A 17,652-nucleotide genomic window follows, 5' to 3' on the forward strand; every position below is an offset into this window, starting at 1 on the left:
GAATCAAATCGAGCTTTAAAACAATCATAAAATGAAGATTGGTTGCATACGTATGTTATTGATGCCATGATATTATTGCATTATATATATGTACATATATATGTAAGTTATATTCCTCGTATCGATTGTAATTTATTAATTAGTGGAGTTCGATGTAAAGACGAGCGCGGATTAACGGGGAATTTTCGCCGTTAACTTATTGAATCCGTCTCGGGATTAAAAGACCGAGCAAAACCAGCGAGGATCAAAGATTTGTATGTTGTTCGGAGGAAATTGAGATTAAAGGATTACAATGGACGAAACGGTTGCGACAGAATGGAGCGACTCAAGTATAAATTTTCTCATTGAACTATACGTATACGGTGTATAGATGAAAATTCAATTATTTTCAATGGATACATATTTGATCTATTTAATCTATGAATATGTAGATTTAAACTAGCTATTTATCTGAAACTATCCGAGTAATTCAGGCGTATGAAAAAAGTAAAGAATCCAAAATTTTTGAAGACCAGCTTCAACCTTTTTGAAGTTAGAGAACCATGAGATTTAGTGGATCTAAATTAAAAACTGAAAGTTTGAATATACATATATTAACACATATCCGAGAAAAAGTCAGTCCAAAGGAAAAAACAAAAATCAGGAAGCCAGTAGCGTCAACAAGTGAAAGAAAGCCAATTGAAAAACGAATTCGAAGTCCGAAAATGATCTGATATGGCAACATTGGCTCTACTTCATCTGTCAGAATGCGTAAAACTGATCGTTTAATTTAATAATTGATCATTTATTTTAAAATCTTATCATTTCGTTTTATATACTGATCGTTTTGGTTTAATTACTGCTCATATTATTTAAATACTTACATATACTTATTTAATAACTGATCAATAAAAACTAATCATTTATTATATTCACTGATCAATCCATTATTATGACCAACCAAATGTTTTGTTTTACTGATCAAAATGTAATTTTTTTACTGATCGGTTAAATAGAGGCCCTTGAAATATAAATAAATGACTTACACAAGCAAGCCATTTTCAAAATACACACAGATATTTTTAAAAGCATAGATACTTAATAAGGGATCGATTTTCAAAACTCTAAGTCGAAATTTCCCACAAATACAACATATTCTCTATTGATACTTCGATTATGTTTGTATGTATAATATAATATAACCAGTAGCGTGGTCCAGTGGTGAATGTTGAATTATCTCGTACTTGATGTTACGAGTTCGATTCCCGCTAAGTCTCGCTATTGGCCAGACCTTAATTTGTCAAGGTCGATCGTTTCCTATCAGAATTTGCCAATTTTTCTGATTTTCATTGAAACGATTCCAGTAAAATTGGCGTTTCCTTCCCAATTTTCTGTTGCGAACCTTTAGTTATTGTTATATCTTAGGTTTCGCCATATTGCTCACCATAGATGTCTCTGTGGTTGTTTATCGAATATAAAAAAAAATCGTATTGTTACATGAAAGTTATTCATCGTTATTTATCGTATTAATACAATCTGACGATAGATGTCAGATATTGTTTAGATTTACATGTATCTATGTAATAATTTTGTGGACCAGGAAGGCGCATTTGGGGTTTACCTGTTAAGCCTTCCTGGTATATTTGTATATATGTATACCTACATCACTTTACTATTTTTCATGTACATACATATATACACAAGTATATGTAGTTTTTCAAGCCGAATTATAAACTCAAGCCATTTTGTAGCCATCCAATTTATTATTTATAAATATTGAAACAAAAGGTTTGTGCTTTTAATTTAATAAATAAATTATGTGTTGAAGTCCAGACAATATTTCGTATGGTATACTGCTTCAACGCTATCCGTTAAACCATGTTTTCGCGTCGAGTTACGCTTTTATTGTGTGGTAAATTTTATCACATTTATTACGTTTTCCTCGTCGGTGTTTTGACACTCGAACAACCTTCCATCCCCTCTGTTCCCGTCCTCCGTGAGCGCGTACGCGATTTAATATGAGATACTGAGCTAAAAGAATGGAAAAACTTGGAAAAGCGCTCACTGACACCGCTTACACGAACGCATATATAACACGGACGGTGCACCTCTCGTCCTCGAAACAACGATTTTTCACCGGTTATGAGCCAAGTTTTCCAACAATCTACTATCCCCAACCCCTTCTTGAACCCCCGTTTACTGGAATATTGAATATAACTTTCGTGTCTTTCACTATAACCTGACCAGAAATTATCTTCGCACGCGGAAGCGTGCCTACCTCTACCGAATCCGGAAAACTCGACGATTTTCTTCTGCTGCACTGAAGTTAATATCAAAAGATTCAGTCTGGCTTTCAGATACGGATATGCTTGACGTGATCTCGGACTTTACTGTAGCTGAGCTTTTATTAAAAATTTTAATTTAAACCAGGATGCTGTCGTTTTAATGAGCAACTCGGAGTTCTATTATACTAGTGCCTTTCTTCAGTTGTTTTCAATATTTTTCAACTCAAGTGCACATACACAATAAACAAAAGTACTTCCAACGTATTAATTTTCGAAATTTTATCTGTCATATAAATCATTGTATACGTGCTTTAAATGGTTCTGTAATTGATTACACGATTCGAATTAAAGGTCGAAAAATACTGTTTGAATTATAAGAGTAGAAAGGAAAGTGTAATTTTGTCTTCAGGGTACCCTATTATTGTTTTCTCGAATACAGTCATTATTTCTTGGGCGTAATTTCGAACAAACGAGAAGCAATCTCGAGGGCTGCTTTCAGATGAAAGCCGTCCAGATTAATGCTAGACGACTGCGACCAACCCTGAAAAATACAATAGTTTTAATTAATGTCGGCAAGGGTTGAAAGAACGGGTCGGATTTGTTCGTTCGTTCGTCAAAAGATGCACGGTGGTCTCCCCCCCTCTTGTCTTTTGTCCGGTCGTTTCCTTTTGTTTATCCACAAATTATACCCGGCAAAAGTCTCCCAAACCCCTAGCATCTTGCGTATCCCAGCAAAGCAACAGTTGTCTGAAGATATTGTGAAAGAATACGAAAATAATATACAATAAAATGGAATAAAAAAAACGATTGTTCGGCGGTGTGTTATGGTACCGAATACGATGATGGATGCTCCCTCGAGGGGATTAGGGTAGTTCTCCCCGATGATGATGCTGGAAACAATGAACGATTGCTATCTACTATATTGCCATGAGACTAATCTGTCAATTAAGATATCTGTTTTGTGTTTTATTTTTAGATAAAGTTTTATTCCATTTTTTTAATAAGAATCATTTTTCCGTACTAAATTGTACACCCTTGGGTATTGGAACTCATTAAAATTGAATTAACAGCTTTGAAAGAAATTTGAATGCCAATATTTTTATACTTGATCATAACTTGATAGACAACATAATTATATAATCGTTTCTTGACATTTTTTAATAAAATACAAATAATGTGGTATCTTCGAATTTGTAATAATTAAATATTAATTTAATAATTATAGTGCGAAATACGTATATCAATAATTATTGCATAAATGAGCTGTTATATTTGAAATTGGCGGAAGACCAATTTTCAGTTCCACAAACACTATTTATTTTTGACTTAATGCACAAATTTTTATCACTTATTTTAATTCGATATGTCCAGAGTCTTGGAAAAGCAGAATATATGTACATATGTATTACAAGCCACCAGTATTTTTAAATATTTTTAAACACACAACACTATATTTAATATTTCTCGAAATGAAGAAACGTGAACTTATGCCATTTCAATTATAGCGGCTCATATGTTAAAACATTAGAATTTAAGCAAAAAAAAATGGATCAATTTATTATAATGAAATATTGTTTAAAAAAAAATACTGCTTTCGTTCTAAATTCAAACCAAAACCTTATCAACTTTAAGATAATAAATGAAGAATACAAATATAAACTTCCAGCTTAATTCGTTCAAAAGTATGTAAAAAAATCATTGGTTACAACATTTTTTACTTTTAAATTCTACTTTCGGTTAATCAAATTTGCTAATTTTTTTTAATTTACTTGTCATTAATACAAAGATTATACTGGAATAACCACAGGAACAGTACTCGTCTTTAAAGTGTTGAAAAAATAGTAGAAGAAAATCCAAAAATAACTTTACAAAAAGATCGAATTTACATAAATAAAATTCATAAAAAATGATTTTGCCTTTCTTTTATCATTTGACTTAAAACTATTTTTATTATACTAAATAACATTTTAAAAAATTTATATATCTATTATACTGAAATTCCTAAATATGAATCTTGTACAATTATACAGTTTTTAAACACCGATACTTAAAATTCTTAAATCCTATTAAAATTCTTTTTACAAGGCTTTTATAAGGTTTACTTCGCCAATCGGTCTGATAATATTTCCTACATTCAGCTTCAGGGCTAAAATTATAAAAAGGTACTCAGTTTTACAAAGTTTTTCTTATTTCACTTATGCAACGATAAGTGTTCCCTTCCCAAATCTCTTCCGATCGCTTTGAAACTATGCCATTTTGCGAGTTTTTTCCGCAAATAGAGATTTCAATTACTTCCACTAGTTTAATGGTGACATATCATCGTAATAATCACGTCTAAGAATCCAAAAATTATGAAGACGGTGACAGCTAAAAACGACACCGTCATACCTTGTTTGTTTGACCTTCCGCCACTCGTTTTTTCAGATTTCATTTTTTTTAATTATGTATGTACGTACATATGTAATATCTCTCATATGACTAACTCTACTTTGTATTTCAATTATAATTTACATATTCACATTTTTGAGGTATTTTTTCTTTGAAATAAACTACCTAAGATGCATTAAGTATAAGATAAACATATATGTGGTTGTAATTTGGTAGTAAAATTTATTTATATAATTTTTTTTAATTCCAGTTTCGACGTACGTGGACGTAAATTCAACCTGGCCAAACTGTGGTCATCAAAAGCAGGCTTTGGTGATAGAGCTCACTTCAGAGCATCAGCAGAACCCGCCCACCTGTTCGTGAACGAGGTCAGAGCCACGGATGCTGGAGTTTACAGGTGCAGGGTGGACTTCAAAAACTCACCGACGAGGAACCTCAAAGTCAACTTTACAGTTATAAGTAAGTCTAACTTTTTAGTACACGAAAAAGTTTCCTTGACCTCTTTTCCGACCGAATCGTCGGAACTAATTGCGCGAGAGCCTTCGTCGTCCACGATGGGCAGTATTAGCATGTAAATGGGGTTAAAAAAGGAGAGAGAATGCGTCTCGTTAATATTCAATAGTCGAGGGAACACCGTATAACACCCCTCCCTCACTTACAATAACGACGCAATTAGAAGCCGTTACTTTACACGCTTTACGACGCGTCGTAACCCCGTTTCATTTTTTTTCGATTAATTCCGTAGATTGCTGAAAGGGTGTATGCTTTGAAATTTGCGTAGGAGTGTATGGGTGGGTGTTAAAAATATCGCGAATATTCTTTAGACCAAATTACGTCACTATTTGAGTATGATTTACATATCATTTGCAATTAATTCACCCGAAAATGTAACGTAACGAAAATAAATCGGATTAGATTGGCTTATATTCTCAATACTAATGATTTATCTCATTTGTTTTTTGCCTCAAATACCAATAATCAGCCCATTTTCATAAATTTAACCTCTCCTGTCCATAATGTATGTATTATAACGTAAATAACGATTCCGAACAGTCTACACAAGTTTGAACATGTGATTAAGATACATTTACACAATAGTATCTCGTTTTTTACCATAAATGTAACGGAAAATTTCCAAGAAGTCGTTAAACGAACATGTTAAGGAAATCATCCCTTACAACGTTTGGTAAAAGAGACAAAAATCCATAATCGGTATATGAAAAAGTCAAAGTATATTGATTTTTACGTACTTATATTTTCCAACACTATTTTAAGTAATATAGAAAAAGGAAGTGCATTCAATAATATAAAAAAAATATTTTTCAATTCAACGGATATGTATTTATTTATTGAAAAATCAACAGGCAACAGATTTAGAAATTCATAAAAATAAATAATACATAAAACAACATAACATCTGAGCCCAATTATAGATTTTTACAAAATACATAATATATCTAGTACATATACATAGACAAACAAATGAAAAAGAAAAGAATAAAAACTAAAATATAACTAAATAGGACAATGCATAATTAAACATAAAGTGATATAATATAATTGGATAAAGAATATATAATAGAAATAGTCCTGAATTGATGTAAGGAAATACCGAATAGATCAACGATATAACGGATATAAGATTTGTTTAATTGAAAAATGTTAAATACAACTTGAAAGCGATCATACAGTATAAAATATTCCTTTAAATAAAAATTCAGCTATAAAACTCTATAAAATTATGTAATTCTACATACATAATATATATGTCCATACATATATTATAATAATTGTCTTCATTTGGACACAGAAATATACGATCTTTTGATGTATTTTCATCTGAATAACACGCTATGTGACACGGGGCGTGAATCATTCCATAGGACATGAATATGCTTTATAATACATGTATACCACTGTGCCGTAAAAAAGGGACGTGGATTTGAAATTCATCCCCCATGATAATTAGAGCGTATGCGAGGGGTGACAAGTGGTGAAACCTCTGGGTCAATAATGTCGCCGGATAATTCCTGGTACTTTCGTCGTCGTCGAGGTCACGATGGAGCAACTCTTCAAGTTGTCATCAGGCCACGACACGTCGGAAAATTCAACGCCATGAAAGGGACTCATAATGTCTGGCCTTTGTGCGATGAAAATGAGACCAGTCCGCGCTTCATTAAAAAGCAAAAACGAAAATGAAAAAATGTGTATGTGTAGGCATTATATGTATGTATGTATGTACGTGTGAAAAATGTGTGCTAGCGTTCGTGAAGAGGTTGCTTTAAAATGAATTTAATTGTATATAACCAATGAAATGTATACTATCCGAACGTTCTATAAATTAAACAAATGATGTTATTAAATACTTTAAAACAATCACAATCACTAGGATTGTTTTAATTATTACAATGACATTTTTTACATACACATATATACCAAGAAGGTCTCACAGGTAAACCCCAATGTGCCTTCCTGACCAATTACAAACATCGATATACAATTATTAGAATAATTTAAATAGAGCAACATAGAGACATCTATTGATACATTTTTGATAAACTTACATTTTCGTGGCATTATTTATAATATAAATCGTCGAATTTCGAGATGCCTTTAAACCCGAAAATTGTGTGAGACATTTATGGACAAATTTGCAGCATTTTTATACGATTTAGACTCGAAAAATGGGTAAAGGCTGTCAATTTGTTGGAACCGTTTCAATGAAAATCAGATAAATTGGATATATATGTATGTACATATGTACGTCCATAAGTTTGGTTCAAAATCAGTACTGGAGCTTTCAGATTCATTTGATTTGAGATATTAGCATCAGTAAAATTCCTAACGTGGGTTAATTTGTACAAGGATAAAACACTTAGTGTTCTATAGGTAGGAACAATCCAGTTATATTTGAAATAAGGGAATGAACTGCTGATCGACCTGGAATTATAATATGCTAACCATGCTGCTGGTTACAATTAAATTCATTAAAAACAAATTAAAATTACTAATCAAATACAAATTGTATTTATTTGTTATTTTTCAAACAATGTCGATGTTATATTTTCTTTGCCCACATTTAAATTTGAATAAATCAGATTCCCAAATTTTAGAATTTCTTTACAGTAAAATATACAACACAAACATCATTATCTTTTAGATCAAAAGCTTCGAAACGCTCATGTAGTCCGTAATTATTATATTTTCTTACATCCTTATTCGTCTCTCTTCATACCGCTGTTGTTTAAATTTAAATTTTATATTAATTTTCATTTCGCTTCCTGCTCCATTAAAATGAATTATTATTAAATAAATTTGAAATTTTACTTACATTTTATGTAATAATTCATATAATATTTAGCGAACGCTCATCGAATAAATCCAATAAAATTAATCGTCAAGGTTTAGACTGGAGTTATTCGTAAATATTTTAGCCGAAAGCCTTATGTTTATTCCATTTAGCATAATTTGAGTGTTGGAACACGAGTCAACTTGTCCAACAACTCACAAACGTCCCGTTGTTGCGATAACCGCGAGCGCTTGTCGAGTTTTCCCCGCTTTTCCGACTTGGTTACCGGGCATATATCACGCGCGAGAAGACATTTTCCATTACGCGTTATTTTGTTCGTTTATTTTCCTTCTCATACACACACACACACACACGTACATAAGTTTATACTCGCATTTTCTCCGGTTTTCTTCGTGCATAATTCACGAGACGTACGGCACACACCACCGGAACGCATTAGCCGTTCGACGTTTTATTATGAGGCGGCGCGATAACCTTTTATTCGCGGTATCCTCTTCTCATTTAACGATATTACCGAGCCGGGAAAACTCGGTTAAGAGTTCCAGAATAAATTTCGCGAAAGAAAACTCGCGCCGGGTAATGGGAAAGTTACCTGTGCGGGGATGAAAAACTGCTGCGCGCGTCCGTGTGCGTGAGCTCGCGCTTTTCCAGCCTCTCCTCCCCGTTCCGGATAATTTATCACCGTGATGAATATGAGATATGCCTTCGGCGAGATATGTTTATGAGATATCAACAAGTTGCGTGCGCGAATAAATATAAATAAATATAGTTTCGTGTTTGTATGGGTGGATACATACAATTGTACGTACTAAATACATAATATAATAATGCCCAACGAAGTAACTGTTACTCGCCATCATATATACAAATATACAAAACTTTTATTTGGCTTTAAAATACGTTCTAGATACTTTTGAGAGTACGTTTGATGAGATTTTTAACTGAGACTTTACAATTATATGTCTTTTACGTGACTTTTTATGGTTGATTTTTTTGTGGGGGTCGTCTCAGCCCGCTTCATTACGGTTTCGAGGATCATTTTTATGGTTGTGCTTATACCCGACCCAGTCGTCATGTCTCATTGCCATCTGTCTGTCGGTCTGTCCGTCGTTCGGGCCATTAAGAGGACCCGGAAGTCAGGGTCTTTACGGTCAACTTCTTATTTAGCCGGAATAAAAACGAGCATCAATCTCGCACCGAAGCGCACATGCACTAATGTCCTTTGCGGCTTTCGCATTTTCCGGACGTGTGGTTGCTTTTATTGTGAACAATTTTCCTCGTCGGAAAACACCGCCGACGGACCTTTATACATGTAAGTTGTTCAATTATTAACTTTGCACGGATAGTTGTACACAGCCGGTGCAGCCGCAAGTAAGTAATGCTGGAAAGTGTCTCGTTTAAACTTGTTTCCTAATAAGTTTTACATTGTTGCTTATTTTTTATATGTATGAGATTTCCAGAATCAAAATAAACGTTTATTTATTTGCATATGTAATAGAAATGCGTCAAATAGATTAATTTTTTCAGTAGTTTTTTCACTATATCTGAAGAATAATTTGTATAAATTTTCACTGTTTGAAGACATAATGCGTTTGGAATCATTTTACATAACAAGCGGTTTGGTTATATTTCAATTAAATAAAAAACACACTTCGCACTAGTTTTACAACAAAATTTAAAGTCAAAAATGTATTTAAAAAAAATAAATACTTACGTATATACGTTAGAAAATATTAATTTGAATCGTTTAAATTACATATATGCTTTCATATCAAATATACGTTAAACCATATATGTATGTATGTATCTTACAAAAAAATTAGACATTCATTATTTTCAAATTGAGTGGTTAAAAGATTCCATCTAAAGAATAAGTAGGGTAACCATACGTCCCAATTTTCGTAAAATTATTTGACTTGTCCTATTTTTTTCCGTTCACTAAGCCCTAAGGCATAGAAGAATTTTATTATACATAAACATATTATTACATATTTTTCCTTGTTTTTCAAAAACAAACTAATAAATTATTATGAACATTTACATTTGTACATCAAATATTTTGTTACCAGATTCATTTTACATATTTCTGAAAAAAAATTGTTCATTCCGTAAAAAATTAAAAACTCCTTAACAATCTTAATGGTTATATGAGGGAAAAATTATGAAATTTTCGGACGTGCAAACACATTTTTTAGCGTCACGTTTTGAGACGTGGAAAATATAGTCACCCTATGAATAAGTTACTTCTTGAAACCAAATTTTGTTAAAAATAGAACTTATAAAATAAAGATGTATGGATATTTGTAATTCTTCTTTTTCGGTTACTCTTTCCTTACTTATGATTATTGTCTATCTATCTATTATTACATATCAATTATTTCTGTTTGCATTGTAATTTGATTTGTTTCCAACGACTATTCCACCACCGCCAAGTATTTTAAATAAATAAATAAATGTGTATGTAGATTGTAGATAAACATAAAACATCATCTCAAAAGAAGTCTATTTAAAGATCACATTTGAAAAGTTTTTAATATCCTTTTCTATTTATATACAATAAAAGATTAGTATTTAAAAAAGTTTTTTTTACCAGGGTTTTTATTTTAAAATTTTTAGTTTACTAGTTATATAACCGGAGTAGAACTTTTAAATCAGCTGATAACTAATAACTAAAAATAAAACTATCACTGTTTGATCTGTGTACATATATTAAGCCTGTATTGGTTAGAAAGTTTGTTTTGATTTGAGGTTATGGGTTAACGTCATTTTGTCAGATTCACCAGTGTTGCCACCCTTCATAAAGGCCGGTGTGGCAACACCCAAGACCGTTGGCTCAGCAAGCCTCCACAAAACTATAAATATTTATATATTAGAGATAACGAGAACCTATAAAGCAAATTTTATAAAATATAGAGTGAAAAAAGAAAAAGTTATAAGCGTTTAAATAATTAAAATTTGACAGCGAGATGGCAGGGCGAAAAGTAATGAAACTACCGATGTGAATGATGAATGTGACAGATAAACGTCACCGTGTAATATGATGCATTTCAAACGTGTCTAATACGATATTTTTTCACCATCGTAATTGCGGATGATACCTTAACTTATATTGATGACCAAAATGAGCAATATGGCAAAGTATGAAAACGACCGGATAAGAGATAAGGGATATAAAAAATGACCGCTTACACGAAAACCATGTGAAACGTATAAGAGGTTAGTAAAAAAGCCAAATAATGTAAGGAAGTGTATATTATAAACACAACAAGTGTTGTTTAATAAATCAGTAAGTAGAAAAAAAGTTTCTCAGTCTACACAATTATCAAATTTATCATACACGAAGGATTAAAACATGTGTGCATTAAAAATTATAATACCAAAAAAACTACATAAGATATGCAAAGCAAGGCTTCATTCCTAGCAAAACTCTCTACTTTATATTTAATACTCTAAACAAAGCTTTAGACACGGAATCCATTCTGAAATAATCGTGAAAGGGCACTATGTATGTATATAAATGGATTCTCGCGAGCGTAACAGTGCATTTCCGGATGTGATGACGTCATGATGAAGCCGGAAGGAATTCGTGGCGAATGGGGACGCAAAACGCAACTCTGGCGCCCCTCATTAGGCATTTAAAGAGAGAGACTCTCGGAAAATGGGGGTGCCGATGGAGGATGGAGGCTCTTCTCTCTCTCCCTTTCTCTTTCACTCTCCAGCGAGGGTTTAATGAGGAGCCGTTTGTTCGCGGATATAATGCGAGGAAAATCGGCCTCGAGGAAAATTCAGAGACCGTAATCGCTATTGAAAAGTAATCCGTTAACGCGATACTCATTTGCGTGCGTGTGTGTGTGTGTGTGTGTGCGCACGTTAAATATTCAAATCTAGAAATTTCCCAATAATCTACTTTTTTATATTATATAATTGTACATACATATAAATTCAAAAAGAAGATTTAATTAAAGTTGAAATGAATATATCATTGAAAGAAAGTTTTCTCTCATATAATACGTGTTCTACTTCTGTATGCTCACCTGAGAATAAGTTTAAAAATTGCAGTACCACGCTTTCGTCCATAAAGTCTTATATTTTATAGCACAAAAATAAACTTAAAAGACTGCACTTCATATGTAATTTTAAGACTCAAATTTATTTTGAATCAAAAACTTATTAAATATTATCTATATATGTATATAAAAATGAATGTATGTGTGTGTGTGTGTGTATCGAATAGGCTGCTAAACCACTGAGTCGATTACGATGAAACTTTCAGGATTTGTTGTGTGCATGTCCGGGAAGATCACTGTGAAAAAAAACGGGAAAAAACGGGAATGAGTGTCATTGCAACGCAATAATTTCAAATGTGTTCGCTACCTGCGTTTTTTCGACAAATGGGAACGGGAATTGCATGCGTTATTATGGCATTGCAACGCATACCGCGGTTCAGCTAGTCTATAAATATAATAAATGATGAGTACCATACTGTATAATAATCATAATATCAAGTTTATATTATGAAATATTTTGAGAATTTTAATTCTCAATTTTTGTGTCTTAAGAGTCTATGACAATAATCGCGCCGCGCCTACCTCGCACTCGAATGTGCTCGGGAATGAGAACGAGAATTGCACGCGTTATTGTGGCATTGCAACGAATGCCGGGTTCAACTAGTATTGAATAAAATATATTTAAAAGGTATTTGAAAATTTTTATTTATTTAATAACTTAATATGCCATAACCCATGCGATGATACCTCATCGGGTACAACACTAGTTATATTATAAAATACCATGATATGCCGTATGCCAAATATGCCATAGCCCATGCGATGATATTTCATCGGGCACAACACCAGTAGTAGATATATTTATGTACAATATATGTGGTTCAAGTTGAAAAATACGTAAATAAAATGTGGAGGAAAAATTTCCAGAACTTAAAGTTTTCGAATTTATATCTCGGAATTACGCCATAATCGAATTTCAGGCGAGTAAAATGTGAGGTCGATGGTGATATTCCGTCCACCTTCGTTGAAAATCGACTCGCTCCATATTTACGAGGGTCAGGAGGTTTACAAAAGCGCAGTGTGGCTGCAGCGGCGGCATTTCCGTCGCATCTGAAATGCAACACGGAACCTGTACGGAGGAAATCGTTGCGAGCCAGAGGCGCTCAACCGTGGGGCCTCACGTACATCTGAAACAGATCGCCCCCAGAAACCTAATGGCAGCCACACACACATCACCCGCATCTCGTCGATTCATTTTCACCCTGAGGGAAATTGTTTTTCCATTCGAACGTACCTAAAGAAAACTCGCTGCGGTTGATCCGCGATTTTTCCGACCGCTTTTCAACCATAAATTCACTTTGATTATTGAAAAATTGAAATTCCTACACTATATTGTTTGACGTACGTAAATTGTAGTTATTTTTATTTTATTTTTACATAGATAAATACCAGGATGGCCTAACGGGTGAATCCAATGCCCCTTCCTAGACAATCAATTACAAACATTACAGCATTTTATTATTACATAAATACTACCACATAGTGTTTTTCATAACTTTTAATAGAGGCTATTTGCAATGGACACATTTTTTTGGGTTGGTTTTTTCTACTTTTTGGACGGTTAAGATTAGATCTTTGTCTCTTACCAAATATTCTAACTAGTACATTTATTTTTAATTTTTTTAACATAGATATATACCAGGAAGGCTTGACAAAAAGACCCCAATGCGCCTTCCTGGACAATTAATTACAAATAATACAGCATTTTATTATTACATAAATCACTGTATTTCCAGAAGCTGAAGAACACGAAATAAAAATTAATTAACGAATTAATCCATTAAGACGTCTATGTATTTAGATTTTTACATAATTTTTACAAATTGTGCATACAATAAATACAGAAGATTTTTGACAACAGGAAAAATGGTTTTTTGCCATTTTGAGGAACCGTTTCAACAATGATCAGATAAAATTGGAAAACTCTGATAAGAAACAATTGATTTGGAGTCACAAATACCCCCAAATCATGTACAAAATATTTTTACATAAATATACCAAGAAGGCTTGACAGGAAGACCCCAATGCACCTTCCTGGACAATTAATTACAAACAATGCAGCATTTTATTATTATATAAATCACTGTATTTCCAGAAGCTGAAGAATACGAAATCACAATTAATTAATGAATTAATTACAGAATTAATCCATTGAGACATCTATGGATTTAGATTTGTACATAATTTTTACAAATTGTACATACAATAAATACAGAAGATTTGTGACAATAGGAAAGATGGTTTTTTGCCAATTTTGAGGAACCGTTTCAACAATGATCAGATAAAAATGGAAAACTCTGATAAGAAACAATTGATTTGGAGTCACAAATACCCCAAATCATGTACATAATTTTTTTACATATTGTACATAAATCAAATTCAGATAATTGTGACATAGCGGATAAGATGATTTTCTCCAATTTGAAGGATAAACTGTTTCAACAATGAAATCAGATAAATTGGCCGGTTGATAAGTAAAGAGCGGACCAACTTTGCGCCATTCTTTGTTCATTGTTCGCCGTGCATTGTTCATTTCTCTCTAGCTTTGTAGTTTGCCCTGTTTCCTAGAAAATAGACCCAAAACGCCCCGTTTCCTGGAAAAATCACGCTTCCGGTCCTACCTCTACTGATAAGAAACGATCAACTGGGAGTCACAAATATCCATGTCTGAGCAGCAGCATTAAAGATTAGCACGATATCGAACCCGGTAACCTCTCAGTTTTAAACATAAACGCAACCACCGAGCGATACTGCTGGCTCTAATATGTACATATACAATGTAATTTGTAAAAGTACATTGTGTAATATAAGCGATGGTTTCAATGCAAAAATATGCCATCTTTAAAGTTTTATAATAATAATAATTTGTACTCATGATGATTGGAGTTTGCAAAAGAAATATCATGGTTGTCGGCGTCGTAATCAATTTTGATTATTTAGCAGACAAGTGAAAGGTCAAAAAAGGAGAACAATACTGTATATGTACATATGTAATTAAATTGCTTTGTTTTTCAACGGTGGAATGAAATTGTTTTTATTTAATATAAAAGGGGGTTTCGCGTTTTAAGCAACATGTCGTCAAAAGCGTACGCTGTTTGCGAATATTATGTTGTTACAATTTCTCAATGATTTTTCCATTTGATCTTTGCTTTGCAATTTAAAAAATAATAATAATGGAAATGAATAAAAAAAAAGTTTTGATAGAAGCTGTAATGATTTTTGGTATTTCAATACAAAAATCATTGTTTGTTTTTTTATACATATGTACATAAATGTGAATATTTTTTGTGAGGAATGGAATAAATTATATACAAAAGAAAGGGAGGAAAAGGTGCTGAAGAGATTTCAGCACGTGCTTGGTGATTGTTTTGTAAGCTACGTGAGAGCTTACAGGGAATTAAGGTGAAACACATACGCGAAAAACGGGAAGAAAACATTGTCAAACGTTACGTAAGCAAATCCCCGGCATTTACTGTGAGTTTTTGTCAAGATTTTCTCCCCACACTGCGAAAAATAACCGTATTCGAAAAGAGCCCATTCGTTCGAATTTAATTACGAGTGCGAGCTTTTTTCCACTTTGCCGACGAGCTTTCCACGGCATGGCTACTCGCTTTAAAAAAATTCGCAAAGGCCACTTAAAAAGTTTAAATTACTCAAAGTTCTAATGAATATAAAAAAAGAGGAAGAACGTGAAGTGTTTGTGATCTTTTTTTGTTTGACTTTATCTTGACGGTTGTTTTAAACCCTTCCGAGATTAAGGGCGGAAAACATTTTTATGAGAAGAAGAGAGAAAGGAAGAGAAAGAGAGGTCGAAATAGAAAGCTTTTTTACAGCCCTCGACGCTCTCAACTCAAAAATCTTAAACGTTTAAAAAACACCGCCATCATATAATACTTTGTATTTAAATCATCGTCCATTTCTAAATAGAATATTTATTCTCTCAGTCGATTTCATCCCTTTATACATCCATTTCCACGATGATTAAAATATACAAAACGTATTAATATTTTATTTATTATAATTGATAAGCAGAAAAGCACCTAAAATATAAAACGTCCCATGGGGCGATACACAAATTTGATCCCATTATACACCCGAGTCGTTTACATTGAGCAAAGCTTTTCATTCCTCTCTTCCTTTACTTACATTCCCAACGAATGAAACTTCTATTTTAAATTGAAAAAAATAAATAAAAACGTTTCTCCCTCTCTCAGTCCTTATTCTGAAAAGAAAGAATTTGCGCATAAAAGACGTTCAATTTAAATTATCAACAGCGTTCGATCGTTTATTGTACTTACGAGACGTGCGCAAATTTAATACTGCATTTCAAACCTGAATTTTTCAGCAAAACATTCATTATTTAAAATAATAATGCGGCTGAAACCAGATTCGATTCTTATACGTAACCCATTGAAGGCTGTGTATTTATTTTAAATATACATACATCATTTACTGGAAGTACGTACATTCAGGCTTAAACGAAACATCAAAGTGTCCCTATTTCTTTTTTCGACGCTAATTCTATCTTTCCTTTCATTTTTTTTTTTTTTTTTGTAACATTGAACCTTCGTGTTTTACAAAATCATTTTCATATTTTTTTCCCCGTACTTAATATTTTAATGCTTCGTTTAATATTTTCGTTTATATCTCGTCGCGTATCAATTTCTCTCGTTAGTGCGTCCGTCGCTTTAGCGCCCGTTCCGTTAATTGGATTCGAGAGGCTCTCAAACGCAAAGGGTTAATGAGAGGAAATTCTGTTATTTTTACCTCAGTAATTTTAAATCGCGTTTTCAATTATGATAAAGCAATTTTTCGATCCCTCTTTTACCTTGACATCCATTCGTGATTCTTGTGAAGTTCGAACGAAATTTCTCAATCGAGTTTCAATATTTTCAAATGTACGTGCAACGGATTTTAGCTGTTTATACAAACTTAAAATACTTTTTTTAATGAAATCAAAAAATAAAATTCTAATACAAATAAAATTTTAGCTTCGACATACAATCTCTTAATTTATTTTAAAGGCCACGTCCTATATTTTTTTTTTTTTTTAATTTATACCGGGAAGACGTAACAAATAACCCCAATGCGCATTCCTGGCCAGAAACATTGTACATTGGATGTATTATTATACAAAGTAAATACATATTAATTCTGACCATCTGACCATCTGAGCATCTGACCATCAACTTAATGCATCATATAATCTTTGACCAACTTTTTTCAATAACATACTCTAAATAGAACAAAAATTCGCAATGATTACCATAATTTATTTCAACTGGCTTCAGCTGAGAAGATTTCCTTTATTTAGTACACACAATAAAATATTTTGAAGTTACATTTGATCAAAAAAATCATAATAGTATCATAATAAATTACACAAAAAAAACACTATTATATTGTTTTAATTTTTGCAGCTTCTTCTTTAAGCATATATGCACTAACTCTTCTATTTTCCGATTAATTTATTCCTACAAATGTATATTTTATTTTATTCTATCTTTTTAATATATATCAGGAAGGCCTAACAGGTTCCCCCAATGCGCCTTTCTGGCCAGAAACATTGTACATTTGATATAAATATTATTAGTATTATACAAAGTACATAAATACATATCAA

The 17,652-nt window shown here is 32.6% G+C and overlaps 1 protein-coding gene across 1 annotated transcript in view; it reads left to right on the forward strand.

Annotated features, from left to right (window-relative positions):
* LOC143918606 (neural cell adhesion molecule 2-like) overlaps nucleotides 1-17,652 on the forward strand; it is a 142,292-nt gene that overhangs the window by 20,263 nt on the left and 104,377 nt on the right. The window contains exon 7 of the mRNA XM_077440546.1: nucleotides 4,903-5,111. Coding sequence (XP_077296672.1) covers nucleotides 4,903-5,111 — 209 coding nt within the window. The remainder of the gene's footprint in view (nucleotides 1-4,902; nucleotides 5,112-17,652) is intronic.

The sequence above is a fragment of the Arctopsyche grandis genome, chromosome 11 (genome assembly GCF_051622035.1).
Source record: "Arctopsyche grandis isolate Sample6627 chromosome 11, ASM5162203v2, whole genome shotgun sequence".
Taxonomy (NCBI): domain Eukaryota; kingdom Metazoa; phylum Arthropoda; class Insecta; order Trichoptera; family Hydropsychidae; genus Arctopsyche; species Arctopsyche grandis.